Here is a 23182-nt window from a genome sequence, read left to right on the forward strand (position 1 = left end):
GCTTGTGTTGTCTCTGTCAAATAAAGAAAGAAAATCTTAAAAAAAAAAAAAAAAGAAAGAAAGAAATTAACTGTATGGATCAGATAACGGGAAAGTGAGAGGTGGATGGTTATGACTAAACCTTCGTGGGGTCAGAATATATGAAAAGATGTTTGGGTCCTAAGGCAGTCCTCACTGTTTTTCATGTCCCAGTTCATAAGGTACCTATGCCCTCTGGCAATCAGTATTCTGTTGTCCTCACTCAGGTACAAGCCCTAACAGCAGACCCTTCCGTAGATACAACAGATCTGGTATACAGAGAGTGGCCACAGTGGTATCTGGATGGGATGGCATATTGCCACGGATGCCAGATTGCTCTAAAAGCACACTGACTGTTAATGCAATCAGAACATGCCCTGTGTGTTCAAAACAATGCCAAGGAGTCTGACGCCAGCCACCAGAGTTCCCAGCCAGTGAGGCATTGGCAAATTGACTGTATTTGTCCCTTCCTTCTAAGCAAGGGTTCTCAATGTTCCTTGGTTTGTGTGGACACAGCTTCTGGCCTAATCCAAGCTTTCCCCTGTCACTGTGTAAACTAGGCTGCCACCATTAGGGGATTAGAGGAACTGAATACCATGTACAGAAACCTTCGTTGAATGACAGTGAACAGAGGCTACACCTCAAAGGTCATGATGTATAAGACTCGGTAAAAAAACGTGACATTAAAGGGAAGCCTCATCTCCCCTATAATGTGCAAGCAGCAGCCATGCTAGAAAGGGAAAATGGAATATTAAAGCAGCAGACTAAATTACTAACAGCTAAACCCACCTTGGCCAGGTGGGCTGAAGTACTGTCCCAGCTTTAATACATTTGAATGGCCAACCAGTAGATCCCCTATGCCAGACTGGAGACCAAGGTACCCAGTACTGTAAAGGCATGGAATTGCAGGAGAGAGCCATTGCCCCGACTTACCATACATCAATAAGCTATGCTGCTGAGAATAAGCCCCATCAAGCCTGGGAGAGGTATTTTCTACTGGCATTTGCAATGGGATGTCTTTTTTTTTTTCTTTTAATTAAAAGAAAATTTTAATAAACATATAATTTATTATTAGCCCCAGGGGTACAGGTCTGTGAATCGCCAGGTTTACACACTTCACAGCACTCACCATATCACACACCCTCCCTAATGTCCATTATCCCACCACCCTCTCCCTAACCGCCCCCCCTCGGTTTGTTTTGTGACATTAAGAGTCTCTTATGGTTGTCTCCCTCCTGATCCCATCTTGTTTCATTTATTCCTTTCCTACCCCACAAACACCACACGTTGCTTTTCAACTTCCTCATATAAGGGAGATCATATGATAATTGTCTTTTTCTGATTGACTTATTTCACTAAGCATAATAACCTCTAGTTCCATCCATGCCATTGCAAATGGCAAGATTTCATTTCTTTTGATGGCTGCATAGTATTCCATTGTATATATATACCACATCTTCTTTATCCATTCATCTGTTGATGGACGTCTAGGTTCTTTCCACAGTTTGGCTATTGTGGACATTGCTGCTATAAACATTCGGGTGCATGTGCCCCTTCGGATCACCACATTTTTATCTTTAGGGTAAATACCCAGTAGTGCAAGGGTAGCTCTATTTTCAACTTTTTAAGCAATCTCCAAGCTGTTTTCCAGAGTGGTTGCACCAGCTTGCATTCCCACCAACAGTGTAGGAGGGTTCCCCTTTCTCTGCATCCTCGCTAGCATCTGTCATTTCCTGACTTGTTCATTTTAGCCGTTCTGGCCGGTGGGAGGCGGTATCTCTGCAATGGGATGTCTTGCTGGGATGGGTGAGTTAGTTCACACCTCTAGGTGAGGGGAAACTACTCAATCTGCAATGGAATCTTCTTATCATGCTGTAAGCCACACCCATTGAAATGCTCTGTAGTTGGAATGGAACATACACAAAGGGGAGAAGATAGTGGTCTTAGTCTGGTGTATCCCACCCCCAGTCTATCTCCTCATGGGTGACAGCAGTGCCTCTCCCAGCCAACATGTATGGCATATACAACCTGGTCACATTTCTAAAGCTGCAGCCACTTTAACTTCTGTTGAGAATTCAAGATAGTCTCTTCCTACTGGGTCTGCAAAGAGATGAAAAGGGTGGGTACTGTATGAGACCTCCCCCTTCTGGCCACCCAACTCTGCTTTAAATGAGGTTTCCTTTTATTAATTTTCACAATAATATCATGATAGTGTGTAGGAAGGGACCAACTGAAGCTAGTTTGTGTGTGAGGTTTTCAGACAGGTAAACAAAGGTTGATCATAAACTTTCTTTCTGTGGCTTTCAGTATTGTTTCTCGGGATCTTAACAAAAAGATAATTTTTTAGAATAAAATAGAAATTAGAGCTAAAGCTTAAGATTAGGTGTAAGGTTAGAAGCTTAGAAGTTAGAGCTTAACCTCAAAGGAGGGTTAAAGGCAGGAGAAGCACTGGAGTTAACACTTAGGGTAGGGGCTAGAGATTTGAGTAATGTTAGAGTTTCCAGAAAAACAGGATCATAATTAAAGGTGATGTCAGGATTTAGAGGTAAGAGTTAGAGTTAGAATTAATTATAGCATTGAGGGCAGGTGTGCAATGAAATATAAAGATATTTAAAATTAAGGATAGAAATAATGTTATAGATAAGGTGTGAGAATAAGGGTAGACTCAGGATTAAACTGAAAAAAGTAACGTTAGCTTCAATTGAAAAGAAAAAGGAGGGTTAGCTTTAATGGATCAAAGAGATCCACTAATTTCCCTTGCCTCTGCTCCATGGAAGTAGCATGTAAAGATGTAGCCTCTATTACCACTTTTTTTTGGGAGTAACTATATTGAAAAAAGGTTTCTTGGCATCCCATCTTGAACATGGAATGTGGGCACAAAAGGGTCTTTTGCACTCTTAAGCCCCGGAGACTTTGGGATTGTTCTTTACTGCAGTTTATCTGAAGCTCTCCAGATGAAAAATCCTAGTAAGCTGTTGATTGAAAATACCTTCAATCCGAAGAGAGATCACAGGGGAACCTGGGTGTCTCAGTCATTAGGCATCTGCCTTCTGCTCGGGTCATGATCCCAGGATCCTGAGCTGGAGCTCCACATGGGGTTCCCTGCTCTGCGGTGTAAGTGTCTGCCTTTGGCTCAGGTCATAATCCCTGGGTTCTGGAATTGGCTGTGTTGGGCTTCTTCCTTTCCCTCTGCTCCACCCCCTGTTTGTACTCTCCTTCTTTCTCAAAGAAATAAATAACATCTTTTAAAAAATTGAAAAAAGAAGAGACATCACATTTAAAAACCAGCATACCTTGATTTATTGCACTTTACCTTACTGAATTTTGCAGATGCTGCATTTTTCCAAATTGAAGATTTTGTGGCAACCCTGTGTCAAGCAAGTCTATCAGAGCCATTTTTAATTAACATAATTTTTCCAACAGCATTTTGTTCACTTTGTATCTCTGTGTCAAATTTTGGTAATTCTTGCAATATTTCAAATGTTTTGTTATTATTTTATTTGTTATGGTAATCTTTGTTCAGTGCTTATGACTCACTGAAAGCTCAAACAATAGTTAGCATTTTTAGTGATAAAATATTTTTTTAAATTAAGGTATGCACATTGTTTAAAAATTTTTTTTAGACATAATGCTATTGCATCTTTAACAGACTACATTATAGTATAAACGTAACTTATATGCACTGGGACACTAAAAAAAGTCACTTGACTCATGCTATTGTGGTGTTCTGGAAATGCTCCTGCAACGTCCCCAAGGTATGCCTGTAAGTCCTTTCTCTTCCATTTGCTTTGATGTTGGCTGAAGTGACAGTCAGGTTCTTTCATGTTATTATATAGGTACTGAAATGGGTGGTGAATCTTTTCTATACAAAAAATATACTATTTATTATGGATGCTATGCTACCCTGCCATGAGTTCACCTTCAGGGCTGAAGGGTTTATTCCCCAAGGGTTGGGATGATTGTGGACTGATAGCTTTTAGCTATAAGCCTTCCCTAAGAGCTGTCTCTGTTGAATAGGGTGGCCTGGCATAAGACATCTCTCTTGGGGGCAGTGGAGGTATAGAGATCTGGCCCCCTCTCTTTCACTTGAGACAACTCTGAAGGGATACCTTAGATTCAGAGCTCACCATTCGAGTCAACTAAGGGTGATCATTGTTTTTGTTGTTTGGACCTCTTACTTGTCTTCCCCATGGTGTTGTAGTCCTTGAGCACATGCAGAATTAGTCAGGAAGCGTGATACTTTCTGGTTGTGTTCGTCCTTGTGTATTCATTTATTTACAGGATTTTATTTATCTGTCGGAGAAAGAGAGAGAGAGCCAGCACAAGAAGGGGGAGTGGCAGGTAGAAGGAGAAGCAGGCTCCCTGCTGAGCAAGGAGTGACGCAGGACTCCATCTCAGGACTCTGGGATCATGACCTGACCTGAAGGCAGACACTTAACCGACGGAGTCACCCAGGCATCCCTGTGTTTGTGGACTTATTTTACAAGATTCAATTTAACTTGCAAAGAAAATGAGGTGAAGTGGTTTATTTTCCCGTCTAAAGGTGCAGGGGGTGGAAGTCCTTATTGTAAGTACACCCCAGTCCATCTTCTCCCTCCTGTTTTCTCCCCTTGCCCTGTGCAAATGGATCCCAAGAACACTTCCCAGGAAGCATCCTGCACACTCATCATTTCAGGATTTACATCCTAGGGGAGCCCAACCTACCTCTTAGAGCTATATATAAGTGTGCTATGGGTCACATAATATTTGAGAACCTCTATGATGCCACCCGCTTCTGTTGGCACTGCCTATAAAAATACCTCTTTCAAATGTATTCAGTTCTCTAGATGATATGGTAACATGTGACTACTGAGAATGTCCTAGGAGAAATGGGCTGCAACCTTGGAAAATTTGTTGGCCTAATTGGGAGCCAAGAGACCGTGTAGAAACCAGATATTTCTGCAGTAAGTAGAAACATACTGCTACTTGATGACAAGAAACATCTTCCTCTTCTTAGACCACGAAACCTTCTAGTGCTCTGGAATGAAGCTCTTTCATTTTCCCCTGTCCACCTTTCCTTCCACCTCCTGTTCTGAGATGTCAGAAATTCCAATCTCTCCCCATTGCCTTGCTTTTGGGGAAGAGTCACCCCCTAGCTTCAGTGTTAAAAGGTATTTCTGGCCATGCACAGCAGTGACCTGTTGTCTCAAGTGACAGTTCAACTTTTATCTCTTAATTCATGTCTAGGAATCAACCTAGTCATAGTTGCAATAGAATGAGATATTCCTGCTTTTTTCTCAGGGAACTGTAGTCATGCCAATATCATCTAGGCCCACTCACCATCAGGAAGGTATACATGTTGAAAGAAAAAGCCAGTGTATTTTGGTAATTGTTCCAGATGTGGAGGAACAGAATGACTTAGTATAGTGACCCTGATTACAGAGGTATCCAAAGCCATTTGGAATAGAGGTAAGTTTAGGTGCTCCATAATTGAAGAGCAGGGAGTTGTAAGGCCCATTCTGACATCAGGAGTAGATAATACAATACCCACAAATATTGAGTAAGCTCAATACGTACCTGCTGAATGTAGTGTAGCTGTAAGGTATTGGGAATAAAACCACCAACAAGATAGACATGGTCCTTTCTGTTCTTGGGGAACTAGGAGTCTGGTGGAAATAAGATGGTAATGGTACCTATTTGCAAAGAGGGTACATGAACCATCCAAAGCCCCTCCTTGGGTTAAGGAAGGTAGGATAATTTGGGAGTGCAGTTATTCTGCTCATAAAGAATTAATATTGTTTTGTTGTTTATACTTCTTAATCGTCTTTCCTCTGGCTTTGTTGTCTTTGAGTACATGCAGAATTAATCAGAAGAGTGATATTTTCTGGTTGCTTTTGTCTTTTTGATCTTATTTTACAGGATATGATTTAATTTTCAAAGAAAATGCTGAAGTGGTATATTTTCCCTTCGAATGACAGAGGGGCAAAAAAGACACATGACCTACCAGCCAACATTTAATAAATTTAATAAATTAATAGGAAGTATCACAAAAACTTGGAATGGATAACATACAGGAACCACAAATAAGACAACACTTTGCAACCACTCACAAAAAGTACCATTTGACCAAGGAGAAGATTTACAGGAAATAATATAAGGCAGTCTGTTGCACGTGTCTTAAACAGATATACATATATAATAGTACATCAAAATGATTTGTTCGACAGTAAATTCACCACGTTTACATTTATCACATGGACTTTTTCTTTTTAAAACATTTACAAAAGTTTGTAGATTTAACATTGAACTGTAAGATTTATATCCAAATGAGTATATTTGTTTCATACCAAACTGCACAGAACTTACGAATAGCACACGATTTGAGAATAATTACTGTGTTGGGTACTATTAAGTACTACTACTTGATGACATAAGAATTATTAACAAATGTGCTATAAGCTATTATCATTCAACTTATTGCTAGTGCTTTTCAAAATCTGTGGTTTATATTTTATTTCTTTGTAAAACATGTGCTATGAGCTTGCCCTGATAGTTAAGAAAAGAAATCAGATGTTTCCAATTTTCTCTAATACTCACAATACTTCAGATCTGAATGCGTGTTATCTCAAGGACTGCTGAAGGATTTCCTCCAGTCCTTTTTGTATCATCTACTCTGCCTTACGTTAATACAAATCGATGGATTCATGCAACATACATGGCATACATGCAGGACTCCATCCGTATGTGCAGAACTCATGCTCAATGCATGCTGTGTGTCTTCAGACATCTTCGTTTCAGTAAGAATTAGATCATCTCATTCAATTTCCTATAATTGTTTTAACATGCAATTCAACAGAGCTAACAGGCAGGTAGACTTGACTTTCATGGTGTATTGGGGCATGCTCAAGCAATTGACTGACATTTGGCAGTGTTGCTAATCAAACAGAGACTGTATGAGTTTCCTCAAATACAGCAGCTCTCCCACTGCCCCTGTGGCAGACTGTTGGATTTATCTATGCTGTGTGTTGAGAACATAGACCAGGGGTTCTCTGAAATTCAGATTCTGCCTTCACGGATTTCGAGATCTTGAGAAGCACACACTAAGGTGTGTAAGTAACTGTCAGGCATAAGAGATAGCATCATGAATTCTTCAGAAATTGATCCACAGTTGTGTGAAATGGACACACATGGAAATAGTGGCAACACTTGGATACTCGGCACACAGCATAGACTTCATGGTCTGACTTTAGCGATGCTTGAAAACCTTTCGTGGTTAACAAACTAGTTAAATGGTACTGAATTCTTAGAGCAGCAGGCCCACGAATGAAACAATGGCCAACACTTATTGTGACACAACACTATTATTTTAACAAAGATTTTAAACTTCTGGTACATAATTGCAGTACAATGAAGAGCTTGCCACTTTCACAAATAAGCTGCAGCCTTTTCCTGCACTAGAGAGTTTGGAAGGATCTGAAAATGAGATAAATTTTGTTTAAAATCCAAATGGAAACTCTGTATTTCTGTTTGTTTTTTTTTTTTTTTTCCCAGAGTTCAGTACAAGCTTGTTTTTACTTACTTTTTTTTTTTTCACATTCTAAGGGCCTAATTCTGTAGTCCTTAATCAAGTAAAACTTCCAAGGTTTTGATCATCTATGCTTCCAGCACAAGTTTTACTCAAAAATGGACTGCGAAATTGGGTCCTATAGATAGAGGTACCATAATTATGAAAAAATTTTAATAAGGCTCAAAATGCTAATTTCACTTTGTGTGTAGCACACGAATTTCCAGGATCCTGAGATCAAAACCCAATTGATGTTGAATCCTGGATTGGGAAATAACTCTGGGATCTTGTTCCCCAGTTTAATCACAGAATTAGGTATTTACTAAGGACCAGAATGAAAACACTAATTCCAGTTTGCTTGTCGTGATAATCAGAATTTGAACATTGTCCTTAAGAAGTGAAAAGCTATTGGTGTATATATCTCGTATCATCCTTCCACTTCTGTAGTCCTGGTTAACCAGCTGCTATGTTAAAATACCACTATGGGGACGGACATTGTAGTAAAATACCAACACGACATCCGGACAATGTCAAATTTTGCCCCTATATGTGACAACGAGGCTCAGTTCTACCTTTGACTCGCCAATGCATGTGATAAGGTATCACAAGGCAGAACCTATCTTACTGTGTTTATGTGTGTAGATGAGCAGAGCAAGAATTTAAAGTGTATATTTACTGTCAACCCGGAAAAAGAGTCCACTGAGTTCGTTAATTTTGGTGTGGTTGAAATAACCACTGCACGTGCGTCATTCTGGTCTCCTGCAAATGCCACCTGAGATCAACATCAACATTTTCTTATGCCCAAAAGAAAAAGAGAGAGAGAGAGAGAGAGAGAACGAAAGAAAGAGGGAGAAGGAGGGAAGGAAAGAGGAAGGGAGGGATAGTAGAAACATCAACATTTTATGCATTAAATAATCAAAATAAGTTATTCTCCATCTATTATAAACAGTAAATATAGACCCCTAAATCTCACTGTCGTGTGCATGATTGTAAAGTACAGGGTTGCAAAGCTATATACAAAACACTTTTTATCAGACAACGATATTTACATTAGTTATGACCGACAGAAGAATTCTAAGACCTTTCCCTACATTTGTAGCTTTGCGTAGGGAAAGACTGTGCTGCTTGTACCCTGCTCATTATACGCTGCTGATCCTTTCACTAACCACGCTGGAGGGATTAACTGGTAGCTCCAAATTCTCCACTTGCATCTCTATACCGGGCTCATTGTCATCAGCTTTCTTAAGCACAGGTTCGTTGGTATGCCGGTAAATGTTAACGTTAAGCTCTCTCCCTGACAAAGCAGTAGCGGCCACCCTCGGCATCTGTCTCACTGGAGGTTTCTTTTCTGCCTTATAATTGCAGCGCAGATAGTTAGAGAAAGCCCTTCGGTAAATTTTGTTGAAAAGCGTGTACACCAGAGGGTTAATTCCTGAACAGACGTAGCCAATCCAAACAAACACATTCAGAAGCTTTTCCATGAGCTTTTGGTTACAGGCCTTCCCGCACAGAACCGACAGAATATTGGTAATGAAAAACGGGCACCACATAACCAGAAACACAAAGAAAACAATGCCGAGGACTTTGGACGCTTTCCGTTCATTGTTGATGGCTTGCATGGTGCCCCTGGGGCGTCGCTCTTTCTTCTTCTTTCGGCGTGGGTTCCCGTCCTGGTGAGGGTTGGCCGGGGTCTCTTCCTCCGCAGCGTTCCTCTTGCACCACTTCAGAAAGTTCCAGTTTATTCCAGGCGGTTCCTCGATGTGGCCGTGCAGTAACATCAGAGCTTGCCGGCGAAGAACGTGGATCGTCAGGCAGTACGTAATCACCATGATCGTCAACGGGATGAAGAACGCGACGAAGGACCCAATGAGAACGAAATTTGGGTCGTTCAGCACGCAGGTGGTGTTGTTGACGAACACTTTCTCTTCATCTCTCAGTCCGATCACTGGGATAGGAACTGACACACCTAAAGGGACGACAAGGACAACAGAAGGTAGGAGATAGTTACAGCACAGCTGAAGGACTGAACGGGTTTGTGCAGTGGCATACTTTCAACTGTATTTTACCGAATAAAATTCAGAACTGGCATTTGTTGAAAGCTATTCATGGCATAAGCTGATAGTCACAGGAAAGTGTTGAGGTGTGACCTCAGAGAATGACCATTTCTTTTAGGCTAGGAATGCCTTCTCCCCCAAGTTCTGTAGAAGGTGAGGAATTCCCATCATTGCTCGCGTGTAAGAGTGGATTGTGTGTGTTTTGTTTCATTTCCCGTTCCTGGAACTGTCCTGGCTCACACGAGGCGCTCAATAAATAATTGTTGAATGAATGAATACATTACAGCGATACTCAATGGCATTAATAAATTCACTGTTTTTTTTTGGGGGAGGTTTGGCCTATCGTCTTCCACATGCAGTAAAAATGATGTGTGCACCACCTAGATGAGGAACCATGCCTTATAAGGGTCGGCTGGGCTGAGTTTGAGATGAGTTTTTAGCTGACAGAGTCCCTTTTCACGCCTTCCTTTTTTGAGGAAAGAGTTTAAGAGGAGGACATTTTATGTGTGATTCCTCCGGAGCCAGAGTTCTGGTTACTAGAGATGGAGAGGACAGCGGGGCCCTCAGCCCTGCTGCACGGACTAGATCTGAGCACTGTCCAGAAATAATAATCTCTAGGCAGAAACCGACAGAACTTTCTTTTTAGCAAGAGTCTTTCCTGAGTCACTGGGCTTAAGCAACCCATTTTAAGGGCAGGAGACAGAGCAAAATAAAGATCTGGGAGAGAGGCAGTATCCCCATTTGTGTGTGGAATTTCAAGCATTTTTGTCTTGTTTTGTTTTGATTTTTAAGAATACCAAGAGGTCGTTCTTGGAGGCATGCACCTCCATTAATAAATAAGCTCACTGGCGGAAAATAGCAATGAGGAGGTGGGACCAGAAGGGGATCTGGTGCCTCACTCTAAGTGAGAAACGTGGAAGTTTTCTGAAATCGCCTGGTAGATCTTGAAGAGATCCCACATCCATAGGATAACTTGCAAGTAAAATTCAAATGTAAAGTTAATTTATTCTCCCTTGTGTCCCCAGGAAGTTGGAGCCTGGACAAAGTCCGATTGTACTTTTAGGAAACTATCAGAGATTGTTAATAGGAATCCTGGGTTGGTGGGTATTCACTATGAGCTGTGAGCAGAGACAGAAGTGCACACTCAGAGCTCAGAGATTGCTGCTGGCTTTAGGGAACATATGGAGAACTGTGACAAATCTGAAAGTGAAAATCCTTTTTTTTTATTTGAAGATTTTATTTGACAGAGAGCAAGAGCGAGAGCAAGAACAAGGAGGGCGAGCAACCGAAAGAGAGGGAGAAGCAGGCTCCCCACTAAGCAGGGCTCAAATCCAGGACCCTGGGATCATGACCTGAGCCAAAGGCAGACGTTTAACCAACTGAGCCACCCAGCTTTCCCTACATTTCTTAAGTTTTAAAAAGTCAGTTAAGAAGGCTGCCAGCTTGTTCTAACATTAGAACCTTCATCCCAAAAGTCATAAATATAAGGGAGTCTTTAGAAAGAGTGTGTATCAGGCTTGCCTGAAGGAAGTCAGTATTGACTTATCTTCAGTGAAATGTTTTAGTGAAGGGTTAGGCTGCAGGAAGTTTTCCAGAATTAAGGAAGCGAGTAGGGAACTATGAAAGGAGGGACGGGCTTCTTCAAAACATAATTTACAAGAGAAAAAAAAATTAGAATGAGTACCTCCAAGTTAAGAGAGACTTAAAATACCTATGAAGCAATTACAATATGTGGCTCTTATAATCTCGATGCCAACCAACTTTGAACAATTTTCATGACACAGCTGGAAATTCTGAATAATCACTGGCTTTTTGCTGATATTAAATAATTACCGTTCATTAATTTTTAAGAAAGCTGTTGATTTTGTGGTTATGTAGAAAAATATATGTTATATTTTACATATGCATGATATATATGTATACGTGATACATATTTTATATATACATGATGAAATATTTATGAAGTATTATGGTGTCTGGAGTTTATTTCAAAATAATATGGGAAGGAGAAATAGATAGAAGTAGGAATGAAACAAGACAGTACATAAATTGGTGAAGCTTAGAGCTGGATGATACATAATGGGTTTTTATTATGTAATTGTACCTACATTTGTCATCTTTGAAAGCCTCCCTAACAAAAGTCTAATAATATTTTAAAAGAGAAAAAGAAGAAGAAAAGAGAAAAAGAAAAATATTTTAAAAGAGAAAAAGAAGACCTAGAGGTCCTTTCTGAAGCAGGCAATGAAATCACTGTTAGATCTCAGATCATAAAGTTCTCCAGGACTTACTCTCCACTGCTGACCTTGGAAGTGATTACTTTAGAGCAACAGACTTGGAGTTCTGCATAGAAACACTCACTACTTCGATACAATTGGAGGAAAGAAGGCCATTTTTTGCCAAAGAGCTGGTAGAAAAACTCATACTTTCCTCAGGATCCTATAGCAAGACCAGAGAGGGGTGTGGGAACATTTGGGTATAGGAACATTCCCTTCCAAACTCTCCCTTTCTCCTAACCCCTAGCCATGTGGGAACTAAAGACTTGGTTTGGGGATACTGCATTCTTTTTTGGAGGAGTCCTGATAAGTACAGGCAGGCCTACACTCAGGAAACAAGTGCTAGAGTGGAGATTCCATTCCCTACAGGAAATGCTGCACAATGTTCTAGAGCGACCTGAAGTTTCTGAAGGCCTTACACGCCGACCAGAAGAGCAGAGCCCAGGGGTGCCTGGGTGGCTCAGTTGGTTGGACAACTGCCTTCGGCTCAGGTCATGATCCTGGAGTCCCAGGATCGAGTCCCATATCAGGCTCCCAGCTCCATGAGGAGTCTGCTTCTCCCTCTGACTTTCTCCTCACTCATGTTCTCTCTCATTGTCTCTCTCTTAAATAAATAAATAAAATCTTAAAAAAAAAAAAAAAAAAAAAGAGCAGAGCCCAGCTCTGCAGTGGGATTGGCTTGTTTCTGTTAAAATCTTTACCCATTTTCCTAAGGGACTCTGGGGCCTGAAAGTAGGCCTGTGGATAACAAAAGGATAACAAAAGACTGACTCTGGATGAGCTGAAGGTGTTATTAGATATGTGGGTTCAATTTTATCCATGGCACCTATTTGTATAGTTTTATGTACATTGAGTAAAGAATGATTCCAAAGCTGCCTTTTGCTGAGTCTGTCTTATGTTCCAGGCACTGAGCCATGTGTGTCACTGACATTATAGATGTAAACTGTACTATCTCAATTTGGTTAAAGACTATGTAATACAGATTTTAGTCTAGTAGCTTAACCCCTTTACCAAATTTATGCCATTATTAATTTTCTTTTTCTTTTCTTTTTTTCTTTCTTTTTTTTTTAAAAGAAACCATGAATGCAGTCAACAAAACAAGAAGAAACTCAAGATTTTTTGACACTATCTGGAAATTATAAATAATAGCAACAAATGAAGCAGCATTAATAGCGATATATATTGCATGGATTATCTTATTTAGTACTTTAGAAAATTAAAGGTATATGTCAGCGGTTCTCAAAGTGTAGTTCAAGGACCCTGGGGGGCTGCTGAGGCTCTTTTAGAGGGTTTGCTAGATTTCCATTTTCCTACTATTTGTCTTTAAAACTGCATTTTCCTCATAAACTTTAACTGAAACAACAAATCACAAGTTGAATGCAGATACAGATATGAGAATTCAACTGCATTTCCATAAAACTAAACATTAAAGAGATTTTCAAAATTGTAAAATATTGTTTTCAGAAATATGTTCTCTTAACATTAAGTGGGCTTATTTTATTTAAAATGAAATAATTCATAAATAGTTAAAACATTTCTCAGTTTTAATTTCAAATACAGCAAATATCAATAGGTATAATCCACGTACACAGAAGCTTTTTGGGGTCTTCAGTCATTTTGAAAATTATGAAGGAGTCCTGATACCATTGCGTTTGAGAACTGCTCTTCTACATTAATAGACGAAGTTATTTCAACATTAGAGCATTAAGTTCAGCAAATGAGTAAAGTCTTTATCAATATTTTAAATTTGTCAACCAGTTGAAGAAATTCTGGTAATATTATAATGTCAGGTAAATATAAAGCAACATCAATAATAGCAGAATACTACATGCACTATCTTATTCATTATAAAAATTCTGAAAGTCACATGATATTTGGTGAAGTTAACTTCAGAAAAATTAAGTAATTTTAATAGTTACATTTGGAACATTCTTTGATATTTTTAAAACCTTTGAGTTGCCCGAGGAGAAAGGGCAAAAATGAACTACCATAGAAAATACCAGGTATACATCATAATTGAAGTAACAATAACTACCTTTTACTGGGTGCTTCTTATTTGTCATACACTGAGTCAAGTATTTTATGATTATTACGTAGTTTCATAAATTATCTTACTCAATCCAGACAAAATATCGAAAGAAGGAATTTTTAACTAGAATCACTTAAAGTTTCTGAAATTAACTTCATTGAATCTTTATCAGTCTTTCTTAGAATTTTAGAAGCAACAAAGATAAATTATAATTCATGTTCTGCTGAAAATATCAAGTACCACCTCAACCAATAAGCAGTCATTTTGCATGCATTATCTCATTTAGTTCTCAAATAACCCCCAAAAGTGATTATTATTTATTAAGATTACTTAAACTCAGAAACAAAAATACTTTCAATAAACTTATGTCTTAGCACTTTAGAAATGTTGAAATCACGAACAGTTATCGTTTAAGTCTTTATTGAAAATATCATGAGTTACTAGTAGTACTACTATGACTACGACTACTATTATGACTATGACCACTATTGCTACTGCTGCCACTCCTCTTCCTATTGTTCGTTGAGTACTCCCTGACTCTGCTACTTTATCTGCATCACATACTTTACATGCATTATCTCATTCCAGCCTTATAAAAGCCATGAAATAGCCTGGTAAGGTTATTTACTTCAGGTTAGGCAAGTAAATCCAGAAAATATATAAAGATGTTCACATTGTTTCTTAAAGCCTCGAATTCAGGCAACACAGATCAATTCTCTTCAAACTCTCTGATGATAATATCATATGCCAAGAATCCTTAGATGCACATTTCTTTCAGATTTCAACATCTTTGAAAACATGGTGTGTCTTATGAATGGAAGTCTCTTACAATCACTGTTGGCCAGCCCCCAGTCCCTACATAGTTGTCATTGCCAGTACATGTGAGAACCTGTTCTGGAAAACTTCTTTTGATCTCTTCCGGTAAAAAAATTATCAGCAGCAATTTTTTTTTTTTTTTGCATCAAAATTTGCGAAATGGATATCAGCGGCATGGTAGTAATTCAGTGTGAATGAAGAATTATGTCAAAACAGGTAACAGGATGGAACATTCTGAAGGCATCCTCAATAGTGTCAAATGCCACAGAGAGGTCTAGATTTAAAAAATTTCCTAGATTAAATTTCTAGATTAAAAAAATTCCCTAGATTAAAAAAAAATTTCCTCTGTCTTTGAAAATGAGGAGTTCACTGGTGATTATAGAGAGAAGAATTAGAGTGGAGTAGAGAAGACAGGAAACAGATTGCCAGGAAATGAATAATAAATGGTGATAGAAAGGGGAGAGAGAGATTACAGAATAAATTTCCTGGAACAAATTGGCCAACATAAAAATGCAAGCGTTCTTCTAAACTGCAGGGCTATCTTGAGTAATACAACATCTTACTAAAACTGAAGGGCAATCTCAAAGGTACCTATTTTTATGGTAGTTTATGCTGTCTGTACTGGGAAATAGATTTCCTTTATGAATGCAAATTTCCTTTACAAAAGGGTAACTTTTAAGGTATTTTTATGGTATGGAAGTTTTCATGGAAAAATTTTTTTTGAAGACACCTAGGAGGACCACACAATGTCAAACACATGCATGGTTCCTAGCCTCATGGAGCAGTAAATGAATCTCTTGCATATGAGAGTCGATAGCAGAGGATGAAGGAACTATGTTCGGAGAAGAACGTAGAACATGAAACAATGCAAACTGTGTTTTCTTCCTTCTCAGGTGATAAACTGAGGCAGAGTTGTGGAGAGAAGCATTGCGCATGCTTTGGCAAATATATCAGTATGATGTTTGTGCAGTGAGAATGTTAAGAAATTCAGAGTCAGGTTCAGAGTCAACTTTGAACTTCAAAGGGTTTGTAGGTTTAAGAAGAGTAGCGACTTAGGCATGTGTGAAGAAGGGATAGTAGGGGTAAGAGGAAGAACTTAAATAACTGAAGAAAGTTGAACTAAAAGAGGAAGACTATAAACAAGGAGATCAAGGGAAGACAGTCCACGAGCCAACAAGATGAATGTTCAGGATTTGTAAGATACACTTGGAAGAGAATCTGTGAAGAGGTGGGTGGGGAAGGTCTTAGTATTTAACGACAGTACAGCTGAGGGCTTGAAAAAGTGAAATTGGAGGTAGTGCTGAAATATGACCACATTACTACTGAGAAGTAGTAGAATAGGCCACCCCAAAATATGCCTCTTTGGCATAAAGATTATTTTGAGTTGGTTATGTTGAGAAATTGCAAACACAAGGAAAGCTCTGAAAACAAAGTAGGAGTTACCCTTTTGTAAAGGAAATTTGCATTCATAAAGAAAATCTATTTCCCAGTACAGACAGCATTTTCCTATCTGTACAAGGAAGAGAATGACTAACTCAGGAGAGGAGACAAGTTTATTAATGGAGAAGACACCCAGTTAAATCTGCATAACAAATCTTACCCTTGTTTATTGTGCTTTTCCTAGTAATCTCCTTTAACTGGTCTCCTCCCAACCAACATATTTGTTTGTTGTTAGCTGAAGATGATATTTAAGGTGGTGGCTTGCACGACCTGAAGAAGTTACTCAGCATTTTTTTTGGGGGTGTGTGTGGTATATCCCTTGTGTACAGGAAGTATTTACATATTATTAAATGTCTGTTTTTCACTTGTTAATCTGTCTTCTATTATTGGAGGTCTAAGTTAAGACCTCAGAAAGTAGATGGAAAATCATTTCTCCTTCCTGCATTATTCACAAACTAATAATGTTTGAGAAAACTAAGATTATATTTAAGATTATATTCAAGATTAATGAAGATCAATAATGTGCTTCCACGTTAAGGGTGAAAGCTAGTAGAATGGGAGAACTTAAAAATGCAAAAAAGAAAGGTAACGGATGATGGAATAAGGTCCCTGAGGAGGCAAAGTCAGAAACAATTGAAAGAATTACACTAGGAAATAAGAATGGCTGTTACTTTCTATTAAAAGAGATGGTAGTATGAATGGGTGGTAGAAATTATCAAGGCCTCCATGAAAAGGTAAAAGAGGGATAAATAGAAATGAGAACTAACTGGTAGATGGCAAAAGAGCAGAACTGCACAAAATGATTGAAGTGGATATTTGTTAATTCTGTGAAGCAATGAGAAATGAGAGTGAATGCAGATAGGTGAATGTAGATAGTAAGCTTTTCTTAAAAATAAAATCAGACAGTTGAACACTCTTATATGCTACTGGGAAAATATTCAGAAGAGAGTTTGGTGGTTCAGGAAAAAGAGAGAAAGAGAGAGAGAGAATGAATGGGCAATGAAACAGGCTCTGAGAACCTGAGAATAAATGGACAGCTGGGTCCCCAGGCAGAAAGTAAAGACTTGGTAGAAGGTGGCCTCAGTTCTTTTGTAACAGATAAGAAAGATATTATTATGCAAGGGAAAGAAGAGTCTAAATAAAGTGAAAAGTAGAAAGGATTAAGGGAAATAAACCAACTTTTGAGATATTTAGGAAGTTTCATTTATAAGACATGGTGAGTGATTGGATATGGCATGTGAGAGAGAAGGAAGAGTCAATAAGTAATCACAGGTTTCTTATTTGTGCCCTTGGGTAGATGGGGTTGCTGTGAAGCATAGGAACATAGAAGAAGGAGCAAGCTTGTGGCAGGAAAGGTAATGGACTCTGGATTGTGTTATGTTAGAAGTGCTTGTTGAGGACCAATATGAAATTCTGCGTGAATATAGGTGTTTGGAACTCAGGAGCTAGGTGTGAGCTGGGGACAGGATCTTTCTTATAAGGAGAAATTACAAGGTCATGATCTTTTAAGGAGAACTTTTGTGGAAAGAAGAAGGATCAGAAAAGAATGTAGGGCAAGGCTTCTAAACTTTTTGTAAGTATAGACCTCCTGTCAGTATGATGTTTTTGAATGGATTAAACAACATAGGGAATTGCAAAAAAAAAAAAAAAGAAAAAAAGAAAAAAGCACAGAGAGAATTGTCAAAAAAAAAAAAAAACCTCCCCACCCAAAATTATTTTGACATTTTTCTATCAAACATTAAAGACAAACTTTAAGAACAGTAATATATGTGTTTTTTAATTAACACATCAAATATCAAGTTCTAGAGGTGGATCTAATAGCTACTCAAATTTTGAAATAGTCACCAAGGTTTATCATAGGTCAAGATATATGCCAGAACTGAATGTGATTTTTAATTGTCTGTGATTCTTCTTGGTGATAATAATACAGACACTGCAAATTACTATTATGGTTCATTGCCTACATTTGTAATTGGAGTAAATCCCAAATTTCGGTTATGGGTTAGTTAAAATAAAGATGTTAATTTTTTTCAACATCAGACTTTAGAAATTTCCAGCTACAGTCATGATGCAGTAGCTGGTATCAAAATTAGACTTAACATCTCGCTATTAATAACTATTTTTTTTTAAGATTTTATTTATTTATTTGACAGATCACAAGTAGGCAGAGAGGCAGGCAGAGAGAGAGGAGGAAGCAGGCTCCCTATGGAGCAGAGAGCCTGATGCTCAATCCCAGGACCCTGGGATCATGACCTGAGCCAAAGGCAGAGGCTTTAACCCACTGAGCCACCCAGGTGCCCCTTGCACTTAACTATTAAAACTGGTAAAAAAAAAAAAAAAAAAAAAGACTATCATTTTCTAATAATGGTGGAGTAGCTTATAGAAGGCCTGTACTCCTGCCAATAACAACCATAAATTGTGAACAAAATTTTAAAAACCCAGCATTTGAAGGTACATAAGGGTGAGCAAAAAAACATGTAGAAAATACAGAAGACTCAGCCATTGAATGAGGGAATCATGTTGCTTGAATTCCAAATTTATACGTCTCCTCCCCTGAGGGCTTCTCCAGCAGGGAGGTTACACTTCAGGTTACACTTCAGAGGAGAAAGTTACTGTCTAGGGGCTGTTCATTGAGGGGCTGCTCAACAGTCAGTTTAGTACCTGACTCTTGGTTTTGGCTGAAGTGGTTGTGATCTCAGGGTCGTGATCTGGGGGGTCATGAAATTGGGCCCTGTATTGGGCTCCGTGCTGGGCACAGAGTCTGCTTAACATTCTCTCTCCCTTTGCCCCTCCCACTCATGTGCTCTCTCTCTCTCTAATAAATAAATAAGTCTTTTTTCAATATATAAAAAGAGAAGTTACATGCGTAAATGAGTTGCAGAGTAAGAGAATAGCATTAAGATCTGGGAGAACAGCTAGGATTTAAAGAGGGCAGTCAGTGAAAGGACAAACCACTGGGAGGAGAGGTTTTAAAATATCTGTAGAAAGTTCCCTCCATTTCTTTCTTTACACCTGAATTCTTTATGTGTGAGATTTGTAAGGAACTCATGGAACAAGCAATATTTGAAGGGATCAAAGTATTTAATAGAGATTTCAACAGTTGTTTATGGCAGAGAAAACAAAGTTGGGAGTTTGCATCACACCATTAGAAAAGCTTAGTAAATACCTTGGCCATTCATTTATACTCGGAGCATACCTTGGGAAACAAACAAACCAGTTACTTAGGACTAAAGGAGTCATAAGAACTGGAAACAAGAGCTTTTAAATCCCAGAACCCACCATAAGAAACAAAAAAATCAATGCTTCTATAAGAGTATATTTATAAAATTACTAGATATACAAAGAAACAAAAAAAGTGACCCATAATAAAGAGGAAAATAAGTACATAGAAACAGACCCATACATGATCCAGATATTGAAATTAACAAAGGCTTTAACTGGGATAAATGTCTTAATAATTTACCAGAAAATATAGAAATGTATTGGTAGACGTGAAAATTTCAGGATAGATGTGGAAACTAAAGAAAAGAGGAAATCCTGCAACTAAAAAAATTCATTATTTAAAATTAAGAAAACACATTGGATGGGATTAATAGTAGAAACAATGATCAATGAACTTCAAGGAGGTCAATACATATCATTTAAACTGAAGCACAATTTAAACAAAAGATTTTAAAAAATTGGACTCATGTTTCCAGCCACGAAGAATTCTTGGTACCAGAGTTGCCATTCTGCCAAAAACAGCTATAAAACTAAACAGAAACACACACACACACACACACACACACACACACACACACACACACACGTACGTATATATAAAAATATATATGATAAAAAAAATATATATAAAGTATATATATTTCAAGCATTTGGAAATGATTTGTGTAGGACTGTGCTTTTTAAGATAAGGGAAACAAATGAGATAGTGCTATATTCACCCTTTCCCTCTCTGTCTGGAGACAATTCTTGACTGTGGCACAGGGAAGGAAAGCCCAAGCAGGGATTGTCTGTCCTGCTGAACTAAGAAAAAATAGGTCAGCATTCAGGACTCCCCAAACACCTGGAATTTCCTGAGCAAGGTGTAAGAGAAGAGAGAACTCTGCAGAAGGAGAGACCAAGAAGTATTTGTGAGCAGAAACTCCAGGTACATGGTTGAGAGCTGGTTATGTAGTGAGATTCCATAAAGCCTAGAAGTGAGTGGCAGTGATGAGGACAAGAATAGGACAAATATACTAGAGGTTAAACAGTTCTAAAAGTTAGAATCTGGCCCTACCAGAATGAAGAGACCACATTTTCCATCATTAACATCTTGAGGATTTAGCTGAAACAAAAGAAAGTATAGACTTAGTGGTAAGGATCACTCCCTAAAAGATGCACCATAGTAAAACTTAAAACCAAACCTGAATAGAGTCAAGAAAAACAGAAGGAAATTCATAGCATGCCAGCCTGAAATTGAATACTCTTTAAAAGAAAACAACAGCTCCTGAACTTTTTGTAATATCTACAGTGCCCATCATAAAATAAAAGTTGGATATGAAGAAATTGGAAATTATGATAATAATCATAAAAAAGCAATCAATGAAAACAGACTTCTTGTACCACCTACCATTGGAATTATCAGAAAAGAATTTGCAGCAACTATTACAAAATAAAGATGTTGAAGGACTTAAAGCCAAATATGGTCCCAATGAATGAAAAGATACTGGCTCTTGACAGAGAAATGTAAATTATAAGAAAGAATGGAATGGAAGCTTTGGAACTAGGAGGTAAAATATATGAATGAAAACTAAACTGGACAAGTTTTACAGATGATTGGCGATGACAGAAGAGGGGAATTACAAACCTAAAGACACTCACAAAAATTAATTGGAAGAGGTTGAGGGAGTGAAGGAAGATGGGGGCATAGTCGGAGGACCCTAGGCTTGCCTCATCCCTCGGACACAGCTAGATGACTATCAGATCATTCCGAATACTCAAGAAGTTGATGTGAGGACTGACAGAACAAACTGCACAACTAGAAGGAGAGAAGAGACCACATGGAGGAAGGTAAGAAGTGCAGAGACATGGTTTGGAGGAGAAACAGATCACATGTGCTGTGGAAGGGAGGGAGTGGTGGTCGTGGAGAAAGGTGAGAGAGAAGGAGGAGAGAGGGAGCAAACAGGGATTGCCATAAGGAGGACAATTCTCCAAAGCCACTGGCTGGGAAAAAGAGATGGGTTAATTTTCCAGAGTTTTTGCAACCAGCAGGGCTCAAGGAGTGGAATTTTAGAGGTCAGCAGGCTTTGCCAAGATAGAGCCTGGTGGGTGCTGCCCTACTTCTGGAAAGAAGGTAGGTGAGCAACATTGGGGCAGATGGCACGATCTGAGGATCACCTGTGGAACATGGAGAGAACGTTGGCTCTTTTTGCAGCTTATCTGTGAGAGCTGGCATTCACAGAGATGCCTCTCTGGGAATAAAGGAGTCAGTGGGCACTGTTTCCCTCACCCGCTTCTCAACATAGGTGCAGAGACACCTGCTAAGGGGAGCTAACCCAGACACTGGCTGTTTAGCTAGCTTGCTCCAATTCCCATGACCACGCACCCTGGCATTTATCTCAGCACAACAGGACCCTCCCCCAGGAAACCAGTGCAGGTCATCACCACAGCATATCCCTAAACTTTGGAGTTTTAAAAGTCAGCAGACTTGGCTGGGATAGAGCCCAAGAGGCACTGCACTGCTCCAGGCAGGCAAGCAACTTGGAGACAGACTGCTTGAAAACAACCATCTTAAAATGCTTAGGAGGCATGACGGGATATTGTTTGTTTTTCTGGGAGCACTTTCCTGAGAACAGCAAGCATGAGAGCCCTCTCTAGAGACAAAGGAGCAGCCTGGTGCCATTTTCCTTCTTTGCCCCTCAGTATAAACTAGCTTCAGTAAACAGCACAGTGCCAACACTGGATGCTTAATCTGCTTACACCAAGTTCTGTCCCCCGCACAGTGCTCTGTTGGTACTGTTTCTCTCAGACAAGAATGCCTACAGACCAGCACAGCATGCCTCTTTCCCAGAAGACCAGCATAAACTCCCGCACCCACCTTGTTTTCTGATCATACAGTAATGCAAGGCTTTATTTCTACAAGAAGTAGCATCAGGTCTCATGTAACAAGCAGACCAGAGCCTGCCTACTTGAAACCTGCCATACTCTGGCCTAGGTCCAGTTCTGACCACTGTAAGCAAGGACAGACTCTGAAGACAACTGACCTGAGGGAAAGAGCTTCCCAAACATGGCAGCAGAGTACATGAAGCACATACCAGAGACCCTCTCTGAAGCCCCAGTACCTGGACACCATATGACCTTTTCTTCACAAAGCCATTACTTTCAGGAGCAGGAAACAAAACAGGCTTTTCTAACACACAAAAGAAGATAGAGACTTAGCCAAAATACCAAGAGAAGAATTCATCCCAAAAGAAAGAACAAGAAAAGTTCACTGCCAGAGAGCTAATTGAAACAGATATAAGTAATATGCTTGCTTGAGAATTTACAGCAACAATCATAAGGATACCTGGTGGGCTTAAGAGAAGCATGTAAGACATCAGGGAGACTCTTAACACAGAGACAAGGAGTTAAAAAAGAGTAAGAATTAAAAATACAGAATTAAAAATAACCGAGATTTGAAACTGCCAGAATGTAATGATCACAAGGTGGAAGAATCAGAGGAATGAATAAGTGGCATAGAAATAGAATAATGGAAAATAATGAAGCTGAACAAAAGAGAGAAAGAAGAAATATGGATCATGAGAATAGACTTAGGGAACTCAGTGACTCCATCATATGTAAAAACATTTGTATCATAGAAGTCCAACAGGAAGAGAGAGGAAAGGGAGTATAAGGTTTATTTGAGGAAATAATATCTGAAAACTTTCCTAATCTGGAGAGGGAAACAGACATCCAAGTCCAGGAGGCATGTTGAACTCCCAGCAAAATCAAAAGAAAGCCAACGCCAAGACATATTGCAGTTGAATTTGCA

The 23182-nt window shown here is 39.1% G+C and overlaps 1 protein-coding gene across 2 annotated transcripts in view; it reads right to left on the reverse strand.

Moving 5' to 3' along the window:
• Positions 1-7544: 7544 nt before the first annotated feature.
• The window catches only part of HTR2C (5-hydroxytryptamine receptor 2C), a 299042-nt gene continuing 283404 nt past the window's right edge, over positions 7545-23182 (reverse strand). For both annotated transcript variants that reach the window (XM_044235481.1, XM_044235480.1), the window contains exon 6: positions 7545-9527. In XM_044235481.1, coding sequence (XP_044091416.1) covers positions 8701-9527 — 827 coding nt within the window. In that variant the 3' untranslated portion in view covers positions 7545-8700. The remainder of the gene's footprint in view (positions 9528-23182) is intronic.

Source organism: Neovison vison, chromosome X (genome assembly GCF_020171115.1).
Source record: "Neovison vison isolate M4711 chromosome X, ASM_NN_V1, whole genome shotgun sequence".
NCBI lineage: Eukaryota > Metazoa > Chordata > Mammalia > Carnivora > Mustelidae > Neogale > Neogale vison.